The sequence below is a fragment of the Bos indicus genome, chromosome 8 (assembly GCF_029378745.1).
Source record: "Bos indicus isolate NIAB-ARS_2022 breed Sahiwal x Tharparkar chromosome 8, NIAB-ARS_B.indTharparkar_mat_pri_1.0, whole genome shotgun sequence".
NCBI lineage: Eukaryota > Metazoa > Chordata > Mammalia > Artiodactyla > Bovidae > Bos > Bos indicus.
In genome coordinates, this window is record NC_091767.1 from 7,715,271 (window position 1) to 7,741,092 (window position 25,822).

General features: G+C 52.8%; 1 protein-coding gene across 2 annotated transcripts in view; it reads left to right on the top strand.

Annotated features, from left to right (window-relative positions):
- The first annotated feature begins 7,739 nt into the window (after nt 1-7,739).
- Nucleotides 7,740-25,822, top strand: part of FAM167A (family with sequence similarity 167 member A) — a 31,727-nt gene continuing 13,644 nt past the window's right edge. Inside the window, exons 1-2 of one of the 2 annotated variants that reach the window (XM_070794400.1) lie at nt 7,740-8,113; nt 22,007-22,804. In XM_070794400.1, the coding sequence (XP_070650501.1) occupies nt 22,433-22,804 (372 nt within the window). In that variant the 5' untranslated portion in view covers nt 7,740-8,113; nt 22,007-22,432. The remainder of the gene's footprint in view (nt 8,114-22,006; nt 22,805-25,822) is intronic. The other variant, XM_019965804.2, reaches the window with a different exon arrangement.

A 25,822-nucleotide genomic window follows, 5' to 3' on the forward strand; every position in this document is an offset into this window, starting at 1 on the left:
AGAGGGAATAGAATCAATACACGTAAGGAAAGATTAGAGAATCAATGTATTCTAGGACCTGCAAACAGGTACATCTGACCAGATTTATTAAACACTTTCTCTGCTTCCTTTCAACACTTAAGTGGATGATATGAGTGTAATTATCTGTAGCCCAGAGTCTAGTGTTTTTGCAGGTACTAGATATATTTCAATGGGCATGTTTGTATGTGAGTGGAAAGCTGATGGTTCTTCTGAAGGCAAGAAGTCACGATGCAGAAAAGACTAAGATGTTTTAGAAGACTAAGATGTTTGGGTCATTAACTTTGTAAAATTAACTAGTGTCTAAAATTAATTTTATTGAAGAATTGTTGCTTTACACTATCGTGTTAGTTTCTGCTGTACATATCAAGTGCTCAGTCGCTCAGTTGTATCTGACTCTCTGTGACCCCATGGACTGTAGCCCACCAGACGCCTTTGTCCATGGGATTTTTCCAGGCAAGAATAATGGAGTGGGTTTCCATTTCTTCCTCCAGGGGATCTTCATGACCCAGGGACCAAACCCACATCTCCTGCATCTCCTGCATTGCTGGCGGATTTTCACCACTGAGCCACCAGGGAAGTCAGACATATACATATATCCCCTTTTTTGGACTTCCTTCCCTTTTAGGTCATCTCAGAGCATTGAGTAGAGCTCCCTGTGCTACACAGTAGGTCCTCGTTAGTCATCTATTTTTACATAGTAGTGTGTATATGTCAACCCCAATCTCCCAGTTCATCCCACTCCTCCTCTTCGTCCTTGGTGCCCATACATTTCTCTATTTCTCTATGGATCGTTAGCTGTTTTTTGAACTTGGCGTCTGCCTGATTTCTCTGGGGCTCCATCTGATCTCTCTTAGACTCTGAGTCCCATAGGACTGCACTGCTCGCATAGCTGGACTTCAGGGTAAGAAAGGCTACTTTTGCAGGCATGGGTGGAAGGCGGGGGCAGTGGGAGGATTTTAGAGTTCCTCTGAGGTGCTCCTCTCTCCCAACTGCCAACAAGTTACTTTTCTCCCTTGTAAAACTTCAAACATAATCCACGCTTTTCAGCGTATGAGCTCTAACTTGCAAGGATGCAGAAATGCCCACAGGGAAAACTGGCTTGGAAAACTGAGGTCAGTCCAAAGAGAACAGAGTGGGTCCTAAGAGAGATGGTATGGTGAGAGATGGTATGGTATGGTGAGTCTGCCTGAGGTTGGAGTGCCCCACAGCAGGGGGTGGGGTGCAGGACCCCCGGCCCCCGGCTGACCGACCCTTCCTGGGACAGCTGGGCCACCTGGCCTGCATGGACCGAGGGCTGCCTTCCTGGGGGGCAGGGGGCAGAGTCAGGCTGTTAGCTCATCCTGGCAGAGTCCCGGTCACTCACACAGTCCCTGACTCCAAGATGCCAGGCCACTGAGGAAGAATGTATCCCACCATCTCAGTCCATTCACGCTGTTCTAAGAAAATATGACAGATTGGGTGGTTTATAAAAAATAGACCTTTATTTCTCACAGTTCTGGAGGCTGGGTCCAAGATCAAAGCAGATTTGGTGTTTGGTGAGGGCCCGCTTCCCGGTTTATAGCCAGTGTCTTCTTGCTGTGTCCTCACGGGGCAGAAGGAGTGAGGGGAGCTCTGTAGGGTCTCTTTTAAGGGCACTATTCCCATTCACGCGGGCTCCACCCTCATGACCTCATCACCTCCCCCAGGCCCCATCTCCTGATGCCATCACAGTGGGAATTAGGATTGCAACATACAAGTTTCAAGCCACAGCACTATTCTGAATATTTTCTTTCTCTTTTCCACCTTTCTTCTGCTTCTCCTCCTCCCCTCCATCCCCTCCTCCTCTTCCTTCTCCTTCCCCTCCCTCCCCACCCTCACTTTCTTCCTCCTCCTTCTCATAAGCCTATGGCATCATTGCAACCAACCATTTTCAAGGAGGGCTGATTCTGTTCGCTAAACATTTTGATCTGATGAAGAAACATTAACCTGAAGGTGACTCACTTTCTGCAGGGTGTCCTGCAGAAGTAATTGCTCTAAGTGTTTACCACCTGTCACCCTTCCCTTGGTCTCCCTCATCCCTGAGAGCGTCAGTAAGCCCATCTCTGGGTGCCTGCATCTATTTCCCTTTCCCCGTCTGCTTCTAGTTCTCTCTGTGGACCAGAAACAGTCTTAAGCATGAGACAGTAGCCAAGGCAGTCGCAGCCGCCCATGCTAAGTCCTGGCTGCATCCCTGCCAGGAAGTGCCCTGAGTCTGTGCCTGAGGATTGCGGCCGAACCACGGGGTATGTGATCTGCTCTGTGCTCCATCCTGTTTTCCTAGTGTCGGGTTCCTTACAGGACTACCTCATGTTCAAGGAAGGCAAATAAGGCAGCTAAGACATTCGGGAACCCTGTCAGCTTGATTGTTTAATATTTGCTTGTGCTGTGGGTTAGACTAGAATGAGCAACAGGCATGACCCTTCTCAGATGGGGCACAATCGAAGATCAGTTGGTGCACAGACATGGTTAAAAAAACATTCTTTATTGGGTGCCTACTCTGTGCCAAACGTCACATCAGGCATTTTATAGGCAAGCATTCACATTCATTCTAATCCTCACCACGGCCCATAGTCATAGGTATTGTGACCCCTGATGTGTAGAAGGGGAAATGGAAGCTCCAAAGGGTAGTTATTTGCCTAAAGCAGCCCAGTAACAACTGGCAAAGCTAGAACCAGACCCAAGGTCCCCAAAACCAGAACTGGGCATTCGGTACCCCTCATCCCCACCTTGGTGGTCAGGATTGGGTGGCAGGGAAAGCGTGCATCCCATTTGCTTCAACTTCCATGGGGACAATCAGTTTGTGTTGATTTTAGTTGAGCAGTTTAGTTTAGGGTAGTTAAAGAGGTCTGTCCTTGAGGTATATAATTCTTGGAAAGGGGATGAATATGAAGACCCAGAGAAATTCTTCCCCCAGAACTGCCCCACCCCAGTAATGGGTAATAAGTACAGCATTATCTTTTTTGACTTGGCCTTGTTTCTGCCTCTCAAGCCCATGTTTATGATCTTGGTTTTCTTAGTGATAGAAAGACCAAGTTCAGGACTCCCTTGGCAGTCCAGTGGTTAAGTCCATGCATCCAATGCGGGAGGGAATGCAGGTTTGATCCCTGGTTGGGGAACTAAGATGCCACATGCTGCATGGCATGGTCAAAAAAAAAACATTAAATAAACAAAATAAAATAGATAAGCAACAGGGATTTACTGTACAGCATAGGGAACTATATTAAAAAAGAAAGAAAGATCAAGTTCAATTTTATCCCCATGCATGAAGACTTCTCTTCCCGATACCCATCCTTAGCCTCTATACCATCAGGGACTGGTGGAAATGAAAAAAATAAAGAATAGAGGCACTCAGAATGCTGTTGAGTTCATGAAGCAATTGAGAATCGGGTGGAGCTTCCCCTTAAGGTGCAGAGTTCTACTGCAGGCCCTAGATGTTGTCATCCTGTCTTCAGGCCAGGAGCACCTCACCTCACCTCCACCCCAGATTAAAGCAGGGCAGAGCACAATCAGGCTCTCCCCAGGATATAGGGAACGCAGCCTTGACTGTGTCTCACCCAGCCTCACAGCAAACCCCCAGGATTCTTTTTCACCCCTCTAGTTGGCCTTGACCTCTTGCTGATCCAGACTGGCAGATTCTGTCAGACCCTCGCACTTCGCAGTTTCTGGTCCTGTCTTCTGCCTAGCATGATACATTCTACTGGGTGTGTGGGAAAGATGGTGGAAGCTTGGGTCCCAACGTGCCAGAGCTTGAACCTTCATTCCAGGAATTTGACAAAAGTCTAATTAGTTACAGAGACAGGGCTGGAGCCTGGATTTCCTGGTTCCTATCCAGGGCTCTTTCCAGGGTTCAAAGGCAGTGAGATGATATTCTAGATGAAGGATCTAGAAGGCTGTCTCCTGGCAGCAGGCTGCTTCATGCCCGTCATTAAGTGTCATCATTTCTGCTTTCCTTCCAGAGCTGGGAGTGCCCAGGGAGACCTCATTGCAGCTGAGGATGTGCTGGTTATTGTCATTCAGTTGCTCAGTAGTATTCAATTATTTGAGACCCCATGGACTGCAGCATGCCAGGCTTCCCTGTCCTTCACCATCTCCCGAATTTACTCAAACTCATGTCCATTGAGTTGGTGATGCCATCCAACCATCTCATCTTCTGCTGCCCCCTTCTCCTCTTGATCTGGAAATACACGGCAGCATCTTTCAGATGGTGATTCTTACAAGCGTTCATCATCAGATCAAAGTGCAAACTCTGCAGGAGATGCCATGGTGGAGAGGAGAGTGACCGGGTGACGAGAGTTCACAGATACATGTAGTGTCCTGAGTTTCTTAAACAAACCATCAGGCCCACCCTCAGTGTTTGAGAGGTCTAAAGCCAAGGCATAAACGGAGGCCCACACGCCATGTGTCCAAATATTTGAGAGTTGTAAACCAAGCTAACAAATCGTTAGATAATGTTTGTTCTTTCCTCTTGCCTGGACAAACATATCTTTATAGCAACCTCAAAGGCAGGTTTCAGTTGCAAATCTTTGGACACCTAGAACACCGGGGCAGAGAGGTGAGGTTTCAGCCCCACCCGTGGCCTTCCTTCTTTCATTTTTGACCTGAGGGCCCTTGTGCTTAAGCAGGGAAAGCCCAATCCTGAGAGTCCACTCCAAGTCCAGGAAAGAGGCCTGCTGGGAAGGAAATTCCCGGGTCCTGGATACCTAGATCACAGGAGAGGGGAGGAATGGAGTTGGAGTGGGTGATTCCTCTAGCCTTATGGCCCTCTTCCATGGAGGAGAACCAGATTAGGGCGATCTAAAGCATATACCCAAGGCAGGCTCTCTTGCCCATGTATGCTGCTGCTGCTGCTAAGTCGCTTCAGTCATGTCCGACTTTGTGCGACCCCATAGACGGCAGCCCATCAGGCTCCCCTGTCCCTGGGATTCTCCAGGCAAGAACACTGGAGCGGGTTGCCATTTCCTTCTCCAATGCATGAGAGTGAAAAGTGAAAGTGAAGTCGTTCAGTCATGTCCGACTCTTAGCGACCCCATGGACTGCAGCCTTCCAGGCTCCTCCGTCCATGGGATTTTCCAGGCAAGAGTACTGGAGTGGGGTGCCATTGCCTTCTCCATGTATAGGCAAGTATTATTAAAATTATTTCCATTTTACAGATGAAGTAGCTTCACTCAGAAAACTTGAGTGACTCTACACAGGCACACACCAGCCACAGAAGAGCCAAGACTTGAACCTGAGACTGCCTGCCTCTAGATCCCTGCTGGGCCTCTGCCCCACGCTGCTCTCCCCACGGTCCAGCATCACCTGGGAACGCAGTGAGCCCCTCCCTGCTGGGGGCCTGAACTCCCAACACGTCTCGCCACTGGAAAGGTGCAAACAGTCTCTTTATTGGTCTCTTTGCCTCCTGTCTTGTCCCCTCACCCAGCCAGGTTTTCTAAGACACAGAAGCTGTGACAAGTGACCTTCTTAACCCCCTGCCTTCAGGGTCATGTTCAAAGACCTCGCTTAGGCCCATCATGCGCTCTTGCACTCTTCCTCTCAGCGGCGGTCAAGCCCCCTCTGGCCTGCACACACTTTTGCAAATGCGATTCCTTCTCTGGCCTTGTCAGGCCTCCCATCCCCTCTCCTAGCTAAGTCCCTCATCCTCCTCATCTGGGCTTAGATGGCCTCTGTCACCGCCCCCCCCCCCCCCTCACTCTAGTTCTAAGGTGCATGCTCTTTGTTAATTAATTCCTACATCAATAAGTGTCAGGCTCCACACTTGACACTTGGTACTAGGTGGTACAGAGCAAGCCACCCATAAATGCTCATTGACCTGCTGAGCTCTCTACAGGATGGAAAGCTGGTCCTCATCTCCTTTCTGTGCTTCAGCTGAGTCAATCCCTTTTGAGAGATAAGGGCAGCAGAGAGCCATTACCGTTGCCAGCATCAACGCCTCTGTATGATAGGCACTTCCTGGACCAGCCCAATGTCCTGTGGTCCAAACAGCCCCTGGAGGGGAAGAGCCCTGAGGGAACTCTGCTGCTCTGAGCTCCAGCCCAGCCTCACAGCTCTTCATATAAAAGGCCTTCAGAGCAGGAGACATCAGGTTCATACCCCAAGCTCAGAGCCCATGATTAAATATTAAATATTAGAATTAAAGGTTTCATACTGTCTTATTTACTTCGACATTTGATGTTCCAGTCTTATTTGCTTAGTGTGAGATCATTAGCATTTTCCTATGTCATCAGGTTTTTTTTTTGAGAATTTTATTTGGATGGCTAGCTGAGCTGATATGAGCCAGGGCAGTGGCAGAGGGGATGGAAAGAAATGCAAAGACTGGATCCATACGAGGGCTTCCCTGATGGCTCAGATGGTAGAGAATCTGCCTGCAATATAGGAGACACAGGTTCGATCTCTGGGTCAGGAAGATCCCGTGGAAGAGGGAATAGCTACTCACTCCAGTGTGTTCTTGCCTGGAGAACTCCATGGACAGAGGAGCATGGCAGGCTACAGTCCATGGGGTCACAAAGAGTCAGACCCAACTGATCGACTTCCACTTTTGATATTTAAGAGCTAGAGTCCAGAGGTTGGGGCAATGCCAGGGACTCTCCAGAAAGCCCCTGTTCAAGAACACGTGCAGGTTTACCACCGTCAGCCTGTTTGCGTGAAGAGGTGCTCCCGTTAGTGGGGTGTCTCCTTTGACAAAATCCTTAGCGGATGTCCTAGGAAGTAGGACAGGACTCAGAAGGGGAATTGCACCCAGTGAGGGTCATGGGCACCAGAGGGCAGCACAAGGGTCTCCAGCATCTTGGGAGCTGAGTCCCACAGAAAAGAAGGCAGGTCACCTTGGGTCAAGCCACTCTGCAGCCCCACTCCTCAGTGTGTACATCTACCCTGGAAATAACGATGCTTGCCCTGCATCTCCAGGACTGTCCTGAGATAACTTTGAAGGAGCCTGCAGAGAAGAGTCAAGAGTCTAGGAAAAGAACCTGGCCGTGTCCAGGCTGCCCCTGAGAGTAAGGCTAACTTCCAGTAATCAGCCCTGGGGCAGGAGATCCCAGGGAGAGGAGGAATTCTGCCCCCGTCATTGGGACTGGAGTACCCCGTCTGCAGTCAGGACTGATCCTAAAGGCCTGGGTCGGGCAGCCCTGGTTGCAGTCCTGTATGTGTCCTAGGTGCCTGGAGCTCTAGGCTCTGGTGGAGCAAGGGCACCCATCTCCAGTGGTTCCAGTGCTTGGCATGGCACCTAGTATTCTGTGCCTCGAGGCAAGCTGTGGCTAGTGGGGGAGACACAAGCTCTAGGGCAGAGCCCCCCGCCCCCCACCCAGTCCCCGGACTGGTCTGGGAGACGCATCTGGAAGAACGTCTGCTTCTACTTAGCCTCTCCGAGCCTCGGTTTCCTCATCTGTAAGCTGACCCACCGAGGGGCTGTGATGGTGTGGCACGTGCTGGGCACTCAGTATACAGGCCTTGCTGCTGGTGGTTGGAATTCAAGCCGCTGGCGGGTGGAGTGTAGGCTCCCTGTTTGCCGACACCGCTGGAAGAGGGGTTCTCCTGCCCCCTCCACGGAGGCAAACTGCTGACAGTGGCGAAGCCACGTTGCCATGCTTGGAGGAAAACCGCCTTGGTTTCTTTCTTTTTTTTTTTTAAAGTCTATTTGGGTTTGGTTTCGTCTAGGGTTTGGGCCATCGCGTGCGGTTTGCTTCTACTCTCGGCTGCTCGGGTTGAGGTTCTGGCCGGGAACTAGCAGCTAGAAGGGCTTTAGGACCCGGCGCGCCCCGGGCCCCGGAGCTCCGGGCAGAAAGGCTTGAATGAGAGGCTGGAGGGGGATCTCGGCTGAAAGGACTCGCGGCGGAATAGCTCCGCTGTCGCCAGGCAACCGCCCTGACGCAACGCAAAAAAAAAAAAAAAAAAAAAAAGTCCCTTAAAAAAAAGAATAGTGCTGAGAATTCACCGTAGCACGAGAGAAAGGGAGGCAGAAGCCGGCTCAGCCCCGAAGCCGGGGCCAGAGGCTGCGGAGGAGCCGGGAGCCCGCTTCGAAAGGAGAAGGCGGGGACCTGGTGACACCCCTGGAGGGGGCCTCGGAGCGCACGGGAAGGTGGGTTCGCGGCTGTGTGGCGATGATTCCAGGTCTGAGGGCCGGTCTAGAGGTGGTTTGTCTTTTGCCTTCGGCGCCGCCAGGGGAGGGGGCTCTTGGGGCACCGCAGGTCCCCAGAACTGGCAGTAGAGGGGAGCAGCGGGGACCGCGGGAGCACCCACCTCAGGGCACCCTGGAGTGGACACCCCGCACCTGCCCGCAGGAGATGAGGTCCTGCCTCACCCGCTCCTGGGGGCTTGCTGCCCTCAGCGGGAGTGGGACGGGTGGGTGGCCTGCATCTCTCATATCCCAGCTGGCCTCTTCCAGGGATAAGATCTGGGTGGAGATTTGAGGTTTGAGATATGAAAGGGAGGAGCCCCACTCAGTCTCTCTAGGTCTCCTGACCGCTGGTCACCTCCAAGCCCACCTGATCCCCTCTGTCTACTTCAGGCTCAGTGATGTGGGTGTTCCTGTCCCAAGGATGCAATCACTAACTCAGAAGTGACCCAAGGGCACTTGGGCCTGAGAGTGCTCTAAGGGCTGAGGTCGGTGTTGTCAGCAGGAACTGCGCAGCCAGGAGGGCCTGGGGGAATGAGTAGCCCTGCGGCTGACTCCTGGTCCCTGAGAGAAGGCAGGCAGTTCTGTACAGCCTGTGGCCAGGAGGCAGATGTCTGTGTGCACCAAGTCACGTTGACTGTTCTGCTTTTTTTTTTTTTTAATCCCATATTGCCTGTATCTCTTTCTCATTCCCTGTTTCTCCTGAGAAGATTTGGAAGGTGAGTTGATTCCAGGTTGGTAGACCACTGTCTCAAACCCACAGCCGTGCTCTCCGGATTGTTTCCACAAGCTCCCAGCAGTTCCCAGTGAATCCCAGGTGGAATGAGCTAGATCCCGCCAACAGGGCAATCCCTAGAGTGCCCGAGGGAGGCGTGGTTCTAAAGCAGCTTCCTTTCAGATCCCCAGAGATAGTGCCACCGCCCTCCAGGCGGGATGCTGAGCTGGGCAAAGTCCTGGGAGAGCAGAGATGGCCAGGGCGCCTCTGCCTAGCCGTGTCTGTGGGGTGGGAGCTTCTGCTGGCGGGTTTTTAAGGGGCTTGGCAAAGCAGCCAGGAGCTGTACTCAGAGTGCACAGTGATGACAGCTCTTCTTCCCTGAGTGCATTTGCCAGTCGGGCATGGCTTGAGAACCCTGCACACCCACTGGCCATTTTACCCTCATGATCACCCTTCGAGGAGACATTATACCCCCATTTTACCAACGGGTCTCTAAGAGAGTCAGTAACTTGGTGCAGCGCGTGGAACTGGTGAAAGAGCAGAGAGATTCAGCCCCACATGCCTGACTCCTAAGACAGTGATCGCAAAGGAAGGCTTTGAAGATCTGAGCAGAGAGGGAAGAAACCAGATGAAAAGCAAGCTGCATGGCGGGGCTTGTCCTGTGACCTGGGAATGTCCCTGGCCGTCTCAAGGGCCCTGTGGAGCCAGGAGAGAAGCCAGGCTCTGCATTCCACCTGGCTGGCTTCAATCCCACTCCCTTGAAGCCAAGAGAGGAAAGGGTCCTCCCTCACCCCCTTTTCCTCTTTGCCCACTCGAAGACCCCCAACTTCTCGTGTACTTGCTGTCTTGTCGTCCCAATTACATGCATGGGATTCCACTAAATTAACAGCCCCATCTCCATATCTACCAGCTTGGCCTTTTTCCAAGAGGGACTGTGGCAGGGAAGTAAATTCAGGCAGTGCCTAAGTATCGCTGAGAGAGATCCACTGAGCCCCAGCCCAGCGAGGAAGAAACTGCTTGTCAGTCTCCTCACGCGTGCAGGTGGCACTCTCTAGGTAAATTTTGCTCATGGAAAACTCCCTTGGCCCCACAGGAGTGTCTGGAGTTCCCAGAACCTTCTGGGAGCTGAGCCTTCCCCAGCAGTCGCTCTTTGTTTGCCTGGGACATAGAGCTGTTTGCAAAGGTGGGAGATGAATGACAACTGGAGCAGTTTGACCTCAGTTTCCTGACTAGGCGGGAAGGGAGTTCTCACTCACGAAATGGAAATCTTCTAGGATTAATCAAGATGACTCTTAGCATGCACATGGACTCTGGGATTTGGACCTGGGTGAGGAGAAAGAAAGGGAAGGCAAATTCTGAAGCAGAGCTCAAGGAGGTGCACGTGGACTAAACAGAGGGCAGTGGGCAAGTGGACCCGGAAGGATCTGGAGGTGGACAAGGTGGTTAGAAGGAACTTTGTCATCAGCCTGTAGAGTTTGAGCTGCCCCAGGGGGTCAAGTTGCCAACATGAGTTAGGAAGACTGCAAATGTCAGCTTCTGCATGGTTAGGACAGCTGCCCCGGTGCAGGAAAGCCCATCGCTGCCCCCTCCCCTGAGCCCGTCTCCCCTAACCCTCCATACTTCTCTCTGGAGAGGCAGGAGAAAAGAGGAAAACAGAGAAATTGTCAAGAGAAGTTAGCAGTGTGCACTGCCCCGTATCAATCTTTTGTCCTCTTGATGCCACCCAACAGCCACCCCCCCACCCCCAACCCATAACAACACTAGCCCATGAAAAGCTCCTTAAGGAAGGAAATGCAGAACATAGGAGCTATTCTCCCTGTGGGCACACCATCCAAGAGGGTAGGGGACAGTGAACTCCCCACCATCATGGGCCACCTCGCTCCAGGCCCCTGGGCAGCAGCCTTCACACAGCCCTGGGGAGGGGTGGGGTTCATCTCCTCCCAGGCACAGACTGAGCCCCACTTCTTCAAAGCCATCTCTCCAGGACGGTCAGAGATTCCCTCAGGTATCCTGATTCAGATGTGGGAGCTGCTTATGTATTCCCAGAGGCTTTGTTGTCAGGCTTGTCCCTGGGGACCTGGAAGGCCCAACTCAGAGCTGGTTTCCAGGGACATAATGGGCAGCCACAGCTCAGGGTCACTGAAGGCTGAGCAGCCTTTCCTCATTCCAGGAAGCCAGCCAGGCCTGAGTGTGAGCTGGCCAATTCAGCCCCGTGAGGCCAGCCGCGGTGGTACATGGTGAGGAGTACACAGGAAGGTTCTAGATCAGGATCCTTGACCGGGCAGGCCACTTCAGGCCCTTGTCATCCTTGTCCGTCATCAAGTTAAAGCCGCACTGTTTCCCCCAGCCCGTGAGCATTTACACGTGTCTCGACCTGGGGACATCGCTTTACTGACCTACGGGCTTGGTCCAGACTCTCAGGCTCTGCTGTGTTGTTGTTTGTTTACTTGTTTGATGGCAGCCACTGAAAACTATGAGGTGAAATAAGCCTCAGACTGAACTCTGCCACCCATCTAGACATTTTTTGAACACTTGTTTATTTGCAAATGGGTCCAGCAGAGATCAGACGGCCTGTTCTGTGAGCTTGGTTCAACTCACAGTCGTCTATCTCTCGAGAAGAGATCATACCTCCCTCGAGGTCTTGCCAGATTCTTTCTCCCTACCCTTTCATGAGTCAAAATTCATTTGGCCAGCATATCTTGAATACCTCTGTTTTCACCAACGAGAATGCATTTCTAATGTTTACTGTGTTAACTGTCAAATGTCTGGTGTTGAGCAGTAAGAAAGATACTCAAGCATTTGCTAGAGCCCCTTCTGGAGTAGGGAACCCTACACTAGGCTCCCGACTGGGGTTGGGATGTCCCTTGTTGAATGCAGCTGGTTTCCACTGGCCTCACAATACCACATGGAACATCTCATGTCTGTGAAGGATTTTAGGGTCAATCATTGACATCTCACCAAGGAAGCATAAGACGCTAGCTCTGTTTTCGAGGAGTGCAGAGTCTGATCAGAGTTGCTGAAGAGAACAGACCATTTGTGCAGCCCAGAGTTCTGGGCTGACAGTAGAGTGATATTCTGTAAATTCTGGGGTACACAGAAAAGTGTGAGCTAACTTCAGTGGTTTGGCAGCCAAGGAGAGTCCAGCCAAGCACTGTCATGGGCAGGAGGGGACTGTCCTACTAGAGGCATAATTAAGAATTCACATACACTCATCGGATCCTTGCAAGCCTTTGCAGTTGATTCCATTATGATCCCAAGGTCAGAGAATTAGTGTCAGGGCTTAGCCATCAACCCACATCCATCAACACCCAGCCCTGCCTCATCCCTAACCTGTTCCATCTCTTTCTCCATTTCTTTCTTCAACTCCTGATTCCTACCCTTTGTGAAGTGTGAATTCAGGCAGCTCAGCATCTGGCTGTGTTCAGCTCACGCTGACACCAAAGGGGAACAGGGTCACACATCCTACTTTCTGTTCTGCCCGGGGCCCCAGAGAGTGCAGGGTTGTGCTTTGGGGGAGCTGGAGACAGAGCTCCCACACATCCTTAGTACAGGCCTTGCCCAAACACAGGGAAACTCTGAGGGCCCTGCACCCCACTGAGAAGTCAGCATGCAGAGACAGACTATGCAGAAGCTAGTGAAACTTCTTAGGACATCCTTGCCAAACCATTAGGCTTTGGAAATTTCGATGCGGAGTGAAACAGAAAACCAGTCATCCCAATAGTTTCCCCTTTGAGCCTGATCTGGTTGCTTCCGCTTATTTGAAGCTGAAGTCTGTTATCCTGTGGACTCAGATAGTCCTAAATCTGACTTGTCTAGGAGCTGAGACAAATGCCAATTAGGGGACCCTTGGGTGGGGTGGATACACCCCACGGGAGAGGATGCACAGCTCCTGCATCCTCAGCTGTGAAACGTTCTCTGTTCTTAGAGTCAGAGTGTCTGCTCAAACAGCCTTCTACTTTGATCTCTGCAAATTGCTTTAAAGGCCACTCTGGGTCTGCTTTCTGCCCCCTAATCCCCACTGCCACGGCCTTTGGCCAGAAGAACCCCGTGGTCACATGCAGCGGTTGGCGGGGCAACGAAGGGTTGCCTCACCCCTCCTGCGCATCTCTGTCTCGTCAGGGTTCTCACGGAGGAGAACCTCCGCCTCAGACTCTGTGTTTCCCATGGCTAATCCCCCCGCTCCCCCCGCCCCGGAGGGACCCTCAGATTCTCAGGCACCTTTCTCCCGCCTTTCGGAGCCAAGTAGCCCTTTCCCAGGGCCTTGCAGCCTTGGAAGGGACACAGTGGCGGGGATGCTGTGTGGCCCAGCAGCCCCTCCTCTCCTTTCAGCCCGGCAGTAAATTACATCTGTGGCTCCCGGGAGCCAGGACCTCTCCCCCACCCGCGGGGTCACACAAGTCTTTTTTGGAGGTTTTCTCGGCCACCTCTTTCACTGGGGAAAACGATAGGAAAGATCTCTCCATTCCCAGCCTCAGCGGGAGGTCTGTGCGACCTCTCTTTGCAGCGGGGAGCAGGCCATCAATTATTCAGTGTGGACCGAGCTCTTTGAAAGCACAGAAGTCCTGACAAGGATTTTTATAGATCCTTGCCTGCTCACAGTGTCCCAGAGAGACAGAGCAAGCTTTCTCCATATTTTAGACATTGGAAGCTCCACTTGGAGTCAGAAGATGTGGGTCCAAGCCCAGCCAGCTCCCCAAATGGAGCTGTGTGACCCCAGGCAAGTCTTGCAACATCTCTGGTTTGTGGCTTCTCTATTATACTCTCAGGAAGGTCTTTCCACCCTAGGTCATGGAGTGAGTATGGGGAAACATTTGTAAACTGCAGTGTGATTTCCCAGTGTTTGTGATGGCTCCTGTGATTTCAGGTGTGGACAAGGGAGCTCTGAGTGATAACCTGAGGTGCAGCCAGTTAGCATAGGACTTGCAAACCAAGCTTCACTGGGAGAAACGCCTGAGACAGCGCGGGTGAGTGGGTTCCTCTGTCCCTGCCCCCTGTGAGTGCGACTTCGTGACAAGGTGACAACCCCATGGGGTGCTGTGGTCTAGACTCTGCACTTATTGGCAGGGAATAGGGTCAAGGCCATTGCCCCCAAACCATGCATTTCAGAGGGGAGAAGCGAAACCCTAAGGGGAAGTGAGTCACCACAGTCACTCGAGTTGGTGGGGGTGGGGATGGGGTTCTTGGAGCTGACTCCCAGGTCAGGGATGCCTCTTTCCCACCCAGGCTGGGCCTGACCAAAATGGGGGACCCATTCCTGTCCCCCAGCAGCAGTCCTGGGACCCCTGGAGCAGGCAGTGAGGGAGTGAGGAATGTAGCACCCCCCAGCCTCCTTCCACCCATCCACTGGGGTAGAGGACTGTAGAGTAGAATGAGTTGGTGTCTGAACTAGGCTCAGAGACTTGTTGGGAGAAGGCAATGGCAACCCTCTCCAGTGTTCTTGCTTGGAAAATCCCATGGATGGAGGAGCCTGGTGGGCTGCAGTCCATGGAGTCGCTGAGAGTCAGACACGACTGAGCTACTTCACTTTCACTTTTCACTTTCCTGCATTGGAGAAGGAAATGGCAACCCACTCCAGTGTTCTTGCCTGAAGAATCTCAGGGACGTGGGAGTCTGGTGGGCTGCCGTCTATAGGGTCGCACAGAGTCGGACATGACTGAAGCGACCTAGCAGCAGCAGCAGCAGCAGCAGCAGCAGAGACTTGTCAAATTCAAACATGAGGCTACATGGAAAGGCTTAAACATCAAGTTGAGACCAGCTTCCTAAACCACCCCTGCCCTCCCCACTCAGACTCACTAGAAACATTCTGACCTTGAACTTGCAGGGGGTCTTCTACTGGGCAGGAAACCATCTGGAGGTGTGAATTTGTTCACTGGTTCACAGCACCACCATCCTCAGCATTGAATGAACATCCACTATTTGCAGAACTCGGAACACAAAAGGGAAAGGAAGGTCCTTCCCATCAAGGAGCTAGATGGTGGTCAGGGAGCCTAGACACTCTTACCATTCTTGGGTACAGAGTGAGTGACAGTGCTGGGAACGTTCAGAGGACGGCTTGGAAGGTGGGGTTTCCTAGAGGACTCTGGAGAGGAGACTCGCCCTCAGATGAGCCTCAAAGCAGGGCTCTGGACCCAGCGAGAAGGGCGTTCCTCAAGGGCCAGTGATGGGCAAAAGGATAAAACGACTGTCCAGAGAGTCTTCCTTCTTCCATTCATCCTATCACTCCTTCACTTGTTCATCGAGTTTACTGAGCACCTACTACGTGCTAGGCACTGTTCTGAGAGCTAGGATCACAGGAGTGAACAAGACGATGTCCCTACACTCAGGGGCTCACATTCCCATGGGTGATCCGTGATCCGTGTGTAATATCCTAGTTATGTGAGTGGGAAGAGCTACAAAGGAAAAGGAAGCAGGGACGTCCCAGTGGGCTGGTCAGAGCTGGTGTCCGTGGAGGTGGCATCTGAGTGGTGGTGTGAGATCAGGGAGAAGTCAGCTGACAGAGCAAGGCATGAGGGCGGGGGCACAGTCTCAGAGTCTTAGAGGAAATGGCTGGAGTCCCACAGTGGTTTGGGCAGGAGGAGTGATCTAGGCAGCCAAGGGGTGGCTTTCTGGAAGTGGAGAGTGGAGGGTTCTCCTGGTGGCAGCTTGCGGCCCCTGAGGAGCACATCATGGGTGGATGGGAGGAACCCAGATACCACCCCACTGTCGTCACCAGCCTCCCCCACTGTGCACGTCCAGAGCATAACCGCAATAAAGCCCACCCCACCATACACACATGCGCGTGCACACACAAACACATAGACACACACACACACACAATATCCCAATTCATTCTGCCCCCACCATGCACCCACAGTTGGTACCCAGGGTCCTGTCTCTGCACCATGTCTTCCCCATCTCAGGTGCTCCCAACACCAGCTTTGACCAAGACCAGGAATAAAGATGAGCTGGGAAAGATGATCTGTGCAGGGCCAAACCAACAATGTCCCCTCCTGCTTCAGTCACCATGGCAACCTCGGAGGAGGTGAGAAAACGCGCTCTCTGGCAGCTCCTGGAAGTGCCCTGGAGACTGTGGGTCGCTCCATGGGGCATAGGGCTGTGTCCCCCAGCCTCTCATCCCCCGTTGTTAGGGCTCCCACGAGTCTACAGAGCACAGATGGGGTTTTCCAGCCTCCATCGGCCACAGGAGGTCAGTCCTGAGGCCCAGCCCTGGGCTCTCCGTTTAAGATAAGCATCAGGGTTTTATGATGAAACCCCGTACTGAAAAGCCAGCCTCATCACAACTCCACCTCCGTGTCCCACACCTACTGACCTGTCACTCACCTGGAACAAAGAGGGATTCGCTGCTTTAGAAGAGGAAAGAAAAAGATTCAGGTGTGAGTTGCAGCCTCAGCCACTTTGGAACTTCATAATGTGAAGTGCAGACCACAGAGCGCTTTTCCCCGACTCTGTGCTTTCAGCCCTGCGGGTGGCCGTGGGACAGACACTGCAGCCACTTCATTTTCAAAAGAGGGGCCGAGACCCAAGTCTCCCAGCTCCCACTGGAGAGGGATCCCCCCCTCCCAGAGGACAGACCTGGAGCAGGAATCAGGGGTCCCTTTGTCTTCAGCCCCGGCAGCCTCTGACCTGCTCTCAGGGCACACCTGCGGGTGGAAGGTGGGGCTCTGTGGCCCTGCTGGGAGGTGGCCGGCGGGTCTGGCCCAGCTAAGGCCAGAATGGGTGCTGCCGCTCCCCTCCTGCTTAGGTGGCCCCTCAGCCCTGGGCCTGAGTCCGATAGGTATTTTAGGCCGCGGGACACATAAAACACCCCCACAGGGAGGCTCTCTTTTAGGGATTGGTGGGTCCAGCCTGACTCAGGAGTAGAAGGTGGATGAGCAGAGGCAGTGGAAGGCACAGCAGTGGACCCAGAGCCAGAGGTCCGGCCCCTGGAGTGGGCCCCACAGCTGGGTCTGTCTTCTGCAGAAACATTTCCACAGTGAAGAACTGGCTACACTGTGGCTGAGGCCCTCACAGGATCTGACTTTCCTCAGCAAGGCAGATCTGGCCGGGATGGGATGCCTTAAGGGGCTGTCCATCTCCACTCCGGTTCCTGCATGTTGCCCAGTGCTCTGCTGCTGGAGGCCAGGGCCAGCCTCACACACGTGTGCAGAAGAGCCTGTGCTGTGGGTATCACCCCAGTGAAAACCAGAGCATGTCAGTTGAGGCACAGGGACCCATGGGTGGCACTTCTACTAGAAGGAGCAGCAGAAGTGTAAATTTACCCGTATGGAAAATTCTTATTGCATCCTCATCAAGCATTACCCATAGTAGCTTGTAAATTAGGAAACAATCAACTATGGATGCAGGTGGAGTCTTTTTTTTCCCCCCAAATATTTATTTATTTGGCTACACTGCCTCTTAGTTGCAGCATGTGGGATCTAGTTCCTTGACCAGGGTTTGAACCTGGGCCCCCTGTGTTGGGAGGGCAAAGTCCTAGCCAATGGACCACCAGGAAGGTCCCTCCGGATGGACTCAGTAAAAGCTTCTTTGAGTGGACAGCAGTCATCCAGCCTCAACTGGAGGTGGCACCACCCCATCTAAAGGAAATGTAGAAATGTGGGGGAGAGTCTTTTGGTCTTCATCTTATTTTATGACACTGCTTAGCCATCAGTTATATGCTTTGGCTCCCCAAATGAACTGTTTGCCCCCCTCATTTCCAAGAGTCAGCCCTCATGAGGCTCAGAGTCCAGTGGAGGAGACCGTGGAGAAAATTCCTGGTAGAAGTGCTGTGGTCTAAGAGGGCCACTGAGCCCACTGTTTTGAGCCAACCTGGAGCCAGCCTACAGGGGTTGAGTTCCCACCTTTCCAGTTGGCTGTGTGACCTGGGGCTGGCTACTCTACCTCTCAGGGCTTTGATCTCCTCATCTCGGTCATGGAGATGGTGATAATGCATGCCTCGTGAGGGTATTGTGAGGACTGAACATGTTTGTGCATGTGAAGCTCTTAGAACAATGCCTGGCTTGAGCTGCTCTGAGGAGATGTGACCTAATGTTGCTGTGATGACATAATTGTTTCCCCGATGTGGTCTCGTGGTATTGCGGGGGCACGTGCAGCGTGGGCAAGTCGAGGAAACCTAGAAGGGGGAAAATTCCTGAGAACTGAGATGTGGAAAGGAGCAAAGGGTGTTCTGGGCTGAGGGAAACAGCTTGTGCAAAGTCACAACGGCCATGAGAGGGCCCGGGATTCAGTGTTGGAAAGGTTTATGAATCACGGAGAAGAAATGAGTCCTTTCTAGTGGAGAACCCCAGACTAGAAGGAGCAGACTGGAGCCTGGGGATCCAGACTGCTGGAGAGAGTGACTGAGACTTTCTTGGGAAAACACAGGGCAATAGGGCGGGAGGGGGATACTTCTTTGGTGGTCCAGTGGTTAGGACTCCACATTCCCAATGGAGGGGGCCTGGGTTCAATCCCTGGTCAGGGAACTAGATTCCACACGCTGCAACTAAGACCCAGCACAGCCAAATAAATAAAAATAAGTATTAAAAAAAGAGAGAGAGAACAAGTGTCCCATGAGAGAGAGAGAGAGATGAGTGAGAATGGGTCTTCAGCATCCTTCCTGCTCTCAGAACCCATCTAGGAAGCAGGTTTGGAAGTTGTGCAGGTGGATAGATTAGGCATCTTGGGATGAGATGTTGGCCGCATGACTGGGCTGCACCCACCTGACTCCCCAGCAGCCGGGGCATTAGCTCATGGCTGGCACGGCATCCTTTGTAGCAGCCACCAGGGGCCCAGAGCGGGCCAGGAGCGTGTTTGAACAGCAGTCCTTGTGTGTGGTGTGGGTCCCAGGTGCTGACACGTCACTACTACAGGAGCCGATCGCCCCCAGGGCTTGTCTTCTGCTTCAGGAACTTCACGTTCTCCCGCAGCTCAGTGGCTGCCTGGCGGGGCGTGCCCAGGCCTGGAGGGATTACCGTCCAGCCTTGTTTTTCTGGATGTCCCGGGTCCTAAATCTGGCAGCATTCTCTGGCTTCTCTGCTGGGACTCTCTGTCTTTGCCAAGTCTCCAACGAATGTCACTTTGTCTCGGGCTTACTGTAGACCAGGCACTGTTAAGGGCTTGATATTTGTCACCTTGCCTGGTTTTCAGAATGACCTACAAAGTTGATAGTATTACCCTTGGAGCCAGCTTCACGAGCAAGGGACCTGGGCAGCCCCACAGAGCCCTGTCCTTGGGTTCATGCTCTGCTGTCCTGTCTTGAAAATCTTAGTACTTTTTTTTTTTTTTGGCTACCCCTCAGGTCTTAGTTGTAGCGTGTGGGATCTTTCATTGCGGTGTATGGACTCTCTAGTTGTGGCTCACGGGCTCTGGTTTAGTTGCTCTGCGGCATGTGGGATCTTAGTTCCCCTACCAGGGATTGAACCCGTATTCTCTGCATTGCATCTTAACCACTGGGCCATCAGGAAAGTCCCAAAATCGTCGTATGTTGTAACAAGGTGCCCTTTTACATTTTGCACCAAGCCCAGCAAATTGCATAGGGAGTCCTGATTCTCCCCATTTGTCAGGAGAAGACACAGAAGCACGGAGTGGTCTGAAGCCACATGCCGAAGATCACAGAATTGGGCCCCTGGGGGACTGACGCCAAGGCCTATGCCCCCTGGAGGAGGCTGACCCAAGTCCCTCAGCTTTCCTGAGCTCCATCTTCCCATTCTTGAAATAGGGTGATACCACCTGCTCTTCACTTCCGCTGTGGCTCAGCTGGTAAAGAATCTGCCTGCAGTGCGGGAGACCTGGATTCGATCCCTGAGTTGGGAAGGTCCTCTGGAGAAGGGGACGGCAACCCACTCCAGTATTTGGCCTGGAAAATTCCATGGACTGTGTAGACCCTGGGGTCACAGAGTCGGACACAACTGAGCGAATTTTACTTTCACTTTTTTCACCTGCTCCTCAGAGCAGCCATGAGGTTTGAGGGAAAAGACAGACACACCAGGGGAGCCTTATACGCTCACGCTCAGCTGATCAGGGATCAGCACGGGCTGACTCCCACAGACGCTCCTGCCGACACCACCAAGTCGTCCTGACACCGTCTTGGAACTGATGCAGAAACCGCTGATTAAAATAAGCTCCCAGCGCCCAGGAGGCAGCTACACGACAGTGGTCGGAGCTGTTTCCCTCCAGAAGGAGCACGCCTCCTAACAGGTCCTCCCTCTGCAGGGAGGGTGCAGCCGGCAGAAAGGGAGGCAGACAGACGTCCCAGTAGCTTCTTCTGCTCACAGATCTCAGGGTTCATCTCCTTAAAAGGCTTCGCTGGAAATCGCCAGGGCTCGTCTGTCAGTGGAGGATGCCCTGGAGGGTAAAACCACCCTGGGCACACTCCAGCCAGACTCTGGCACCTCAGCAAAGAGGTGGATGGTTCCTGGGAGGGCCCCCAGACAGAGGCTAATGGGTCTTTAGATTTGGAGAGATTCTTGAGAAGCCTGGATGACAGTGAGGCTGCATAGAAGGCCCCCATGAGAATACCCCACATTTGCAGGGTCTGCTACGCTTACACAAAGTCCTCACAAGCCTTAGTTCTGCCAGTGTCCCAAGCCTAGGGGGCTGGTATTGTCACTCTCCATTTTACAGATGAGGAAACTGACGCTCAGCAAGCCTGGGAGCACTTACAGCTGAGCGATCTGATTCCGTCTCATGCTTCTGTCTCAAGATCACTCAGATCTGTCTCTCAGATCACTTGGGAAGCTTTAAAATATGTTGATGCCTGAGTCTGGCTATAGACTAACTGAGTCAGGACCCTTGGGACAGGCCTGGGACTCATGTTGTGGAGGTTCCTCAGGGGATTCTCATCTGTGTGACTGGAGCTGAGAGCTAGGTTCCTCTGCCATCAGCAGGGGAAAGATTTCTTTTTATTCCTGGAGCCAGGTGCAGTACATCGCTCTGGTCAGATGCGATCTCAGGAAGGGGTTGCAGGAACCATCCAGAGAGACAGCAGGCTCAGCTCTTGAATAACTCCAAGCCCAGGTGGGAGATGGGCCCACAGCCTCCCTAGTGGCCCAGCCCTCACACCATCACCCCATGCCTGGTTCCCATCACCCTAGACACAGAATCACAACTCTTCGTTTCAGTTTTTCTCCTTAGGCACATCCAGGTCAATACAAATCTCTTCATTCCCCACCTTTTCCATACCAAGTGTCCTCTCCGGGCTGCAGATGTCTTGTTTTTTTTCCCCCACATAAGCTTTATCTTGGACCTTGTTCCATACCAGTTCAGTCTTTTGCCCAACCTCACGCCCTCACACAAATTTTCAAAACTCACCCTGAAAACCAAGGACTCCTCTTCTCTGCCCAAGTGAAAGCTCTCCCACTCTGATGGCCCACCTCCACCTGCCTACACCCTGTGGGACACGGAGGCTGGGAGCCCAGGGCCAGATTCTGGCTCAGTTACTTCCCTGCCTCCCTGTGATGGGACAAGGGCCTGGCTCTCACCTCCTCCGTGGGGGTGGGAAGGCCAAGTCAGATCAGAGAACTGCAGCCCCAGCCCGGGAGGTGCTGCTGTGTGGGCATATTAGGTGAATGTGAGAACCATCTTTGTAGACGGTGAGTCATGGCCTCACTCCATTTAACCATCCACCCGAGTGCAGCCTGCTCTTCCTCTGCAGGTTTCTTTGCTTCCTGCTCTGATGAGGTGAGGTAAGGTGTTGTCCTTGGAGAAAGAAGCTGAGGGTGTGCAGTAGGACTCGCCCTGAGGAACCAGAGCCTAGGAAGGGGCTGTAGTGGGCAGGGTGGGGCGGAGTCAGGGGTCTCTGGACCCAAGGCTCACCAGAGGCTGCCTGGGGACCACCCTTTCCCTCCCGCTGGCAGCCTTAGCTCAAAGAGACCTGAGCCTGCGTCCTTACTAATCACTGGGAGCTCTTGGGTGAGCCATGTAACCTCTGGAGACTCTGACTCCTCATGCATAACACGGAGACAAAAATAAGTAATTATAGACTTACAGGGAGGATTAAATGAGATAATAGGGGTGGAACCATTTCCTAAATGGTAAGACACTGGTACAAAGTCCATTCTTTCCTGCATCGACTTCAGGCACTAAGCCTCTCTGAGCCTCCGCGTCCCCTCCTGAGGCTGTGTCCAAGGGAGGGGTCAGCACTGATGTCATTCCAATCCTTCCTGCAGGTCCCACACCAGCCAGCAGCTTCCTGCCGCCTGCCCTTCCTGTGAAGTGGACGGGGTCCATCCTGCATCCCCACTGGCGTCTGATCTGCCTGCCCCTCCAGCACTGATAGATCTTCTTGGCAAAGCTGCCCCCAAAGATTCCTGCTAATGCTTGTCTGTTCCTGCCTCTTGCAAAGCATGGCGCCCACAGCACTCCAGGAAGCCTCTTAAGCCCTGAACGTCGGCAGCTGCTCCAGTGGACACTGTGCAGGTCCCCTCCGCCCCCTCTGGACTCCTGGAGCTGTGCCTTTCCTAGCGATGCCCTTGGGAGCCTCGGCCCCCACTGGATGAGACCCTTCCAGAGCAGGACTCGACCTTGCTGCCCACCAAGAATCCCACGGCACCTTCCACCACCTCTCATGTCTGGCTGTCCGGCCAGGTTCTAGAATGTCTGTGCCCCAGATCCAAGTAGAAGAAGTGGCCGGTGGGGAAGAAGGGCCGGCAGGAACAACCCCACCTCCAGATGACCACCTCCGGAGCCTGAAGGCCCTCACGGAGAAACTGAGGCTGGAGACCCGCAGGCCTTCCTACCTGGAGTGGCAGGCCAGGCTGGAGGAGCAGACGTGGCCCTTCCCAAGGCCGGCGGCTGAGCCGAGGGGCTCTGGAGAGGAGGAACCCTCGCTCCTGCGAACGAGGGCACTCAGGCCACATCCCCCACCTAACGGGAGGGCTAACCAGGACGACGGGCACCCGCCCACTGGCAAGCTGGAGGGCTTTGAGAGCATCGACGAAGCTATAGCCTGGCTCAGGAAGGAACTGGTAAGTAAGTGGCTGTCCCTTCAGGAAGCCCCAGAAAAGAAGCCTTTCTCTGTCTATTCCCCTGCTAATTTCACATCTTCCTATTCAGACAAGGGTGGGCCTCATTATTATGTAGGTCCATGTGGTCTGTGTGTCCATCAGCCCCCAACTACAGGTACTTATGGAGAGCCTGAGCCCATGTTCTGAAGGTGTCCCCAGCCTTCCTGATGCCACCCCAAAGCCACAGCATTCCACACTGAGTAGTCCAAGAGTTGAGCGGTTCAAGGAGTGAGTGAGGTGCTTGTTGTCAATTGCTGAGCCTCCTAGAGCCAGGAGAAGTCGGGTCTGGCAGAAGAGTCTCTTTTGCGCTCCTTCCTGGACTGTGACTGTGCCTCTTCCTGTCTGAAGCCCTGTCATCATGCCATCCGCCCTTGTGATCCTTTATTCGGCAGCCACTCTTCCCACGGCGCTGTGCTGGGCAGTGGGGCTGTGTAGCTTGGGCTCAGCCCAGCAGTGCTCTATGCACATTGAGGGTGAATAGGAAGATGCCTGGGGTACATGGCTGATCAGGCCTGGTGGGGGTGAAGGCTTTGGTCTGAGCCTCGGAGACTGGAAATTGCCAAGAAACCAAGGCTTCCCTGGTAGCTCAGAATGTAAAAATCCACCTGCATGCAATTCAGGAGACCCGGATTAGATCTTTGGGTCGGAAAGATCCCCTGGAGAAGGGAATGGCAACCCGCTCCAGTATTCTTGCCTGGAGAATCCCATGGACAGGGGAGCCTGGTGGGCTACAGTCCAGGGGGTTGCAAAGAGTCTGACACGACTGAGCGGCTGACGCACTGGGTGAGAGGGCATCCAGCTGGAGTAAGTGTGAGCACTGGGCATGTATTGGGAGCTGGGACCAGCAGCTCAACCCTTTTCCTGCCCATGGTCATGGCAGACTCCCATCAGTGGTGGCACTCAGCATATGAGAAGGGGGTAGGCATGCAAAGCTGTGTCGTTTGGCTCTTCTTAACTACTGTACTATGCAGTGTCTTCCAAAGGCAGTTGATTTGTTCTGTGACTCCTAAAAATGTCACTTCACAAGAGATGTCGGCAGGCAGTCAACAGAATGTGTAGGGTGGGGCAGAGGGAAAAACAAAATTGGTGAGAGTCCAGCCCTTACACTGTGGTCTCTTTGAATCCTAGAACAGACCTTTGCAATTGCTATTAGTGTCTCCATTATACAGATGAGTAAACTGAGGCTCATAGGAGTCAGACGACCTGCCCAGAATTATATGACTAGTAAGTGGTGAACTCAGCCTTTACCAGTGAGAGCAGAGCTTTGGGAGAGAGGCCGTGGGTGAGGAGGGTCCCCCCTCATAGGGCCCTGTCATCAGGCAAGCCTCTTCAGGTGGCAAGTAGAGAAACTCTCAATGCAGAGACTCTGCGACTCTAATGGAAGGATTCTGATCTTGTTAAAATGAAGATTCTGATCCTACAGGAATGGAATCCTTGATTCTGAATTTCCAACAAGCTCCAAGGTCGTGCTGTACTGCTGGTCCACGGACCACAATTTGAGAATCTAGGACTGAAAAGCAGGCAAGACTGGGGTCAGAGAACCAAGACAGGACCTCAGAGGGGAGTCCCAGGACCCCCAGGCTTGTGCCCTAAGCCGTGTCCCTGCTGCATCTACCCTATAGGCTTGGGTTTCCCGAGTTAAAGTCACAGCATCCCACGCTGAGTGGTCTATGAACTGAGTTTGTTCAGAAGACTGTAAGTCTGGCCAGAGCAGCCCTAATGCCGATGGGGGAGAAGGCCAACTGAAACATGCAACTCTGCCTGCTTCTAAGATTAAACACTAACAGAGGCAACCTATAAAATCCTTTGACTGACTTGAAAACAGAGTTGAACATTTGATCAACATGCCCGTTCTCTGGTTTTAAGTCTCAAACATCGACTTCATGTCATTGTTTTCCTAATTTGTCATCTGTTAACTTGTTGAAGGTGTCATTAAAAATTAACCCATTAAAAAAAATAGTCATTTCAAAATTGGTTTCAATAACCTTTGTTTTATTTTAAGCCCAGAGTCAAGTTTTCCCTATACCTGGGTGGACTTTCTCTGGCAATTTGTCAGGCTCACTTGCAAATAGGTCTTTTCTCTTGATGTGGCCAAGGAAACCAATTAAAAACCTGCAATTCAGTCAGCTGTGTGGCTGTTTGCCCTACGCAATGCCAAACTCAGTTGCTTGGGAGTTTGGGCTCAGTTGTGGGTTTGTGCCCTGAATAGGTCTCTATCTTATCCTGGGACAGTTGATGCAGGGAGTGAGGTGTGTGCGTGCTCAGGCGTGCCCGACTCTTCGGGACCCTGTGGACTATAGCCTGCCAAGTTCCTCTGTCCACGGGATTTTCCAGGCAATAATACTGGAGTGGGTTGCCATTTCGTCCTCCAGGGGCATCTTCCTGACCCAGGGAATGAGTGAGGTGCTTGTTGTCAATTGCTGACCCTCCTGGAGGCAGGTGAAGTTGGGTTTGTAAGGATGGGTGGTCCACGCCTGCCTCCTAGGAGGCCAGTTCAAAGGTAGAGTGACTGCTTGAATGTTGGTTTATTTCCAAGGCCAGAGAGGATCCTAGCAGCGCCGTCAGGGTCTGCCCTTCCTCTCAGCTTTGACTGCAGGGCAAGTTCAGGCACTTCTGACACCCCCAGGGACTTGCAAGTAGTGAGTTTTCCTTCAGAGTCACTCATTGTGGGTAGAAGGAAGGTGGGAATACTTAAAAACCCTGCTGGCACTATTTCTCCAGCCAGCAAGACCTGACCTTTGGTTCCCCAAGTGTCCAGGAGAGGTGTTGCCACCCAGCCATGGCAGGTAGGGCTGTCAGCTCTGCACTTGGCAGCTTCGGCCCTCTGACTCCCCAGGTTCGCTTTCTGGGAAGACAGACTCGGAGCCAGGTGAAATGACCCTCTGTGACTCGGCTTGATCCGGTTGCTCCCGCTGCCAGATGTCACAGCCTCCAGCTTTCCACCTCCAGAGTAGCCTCACTAGGTGGCGAAGGAGCCTG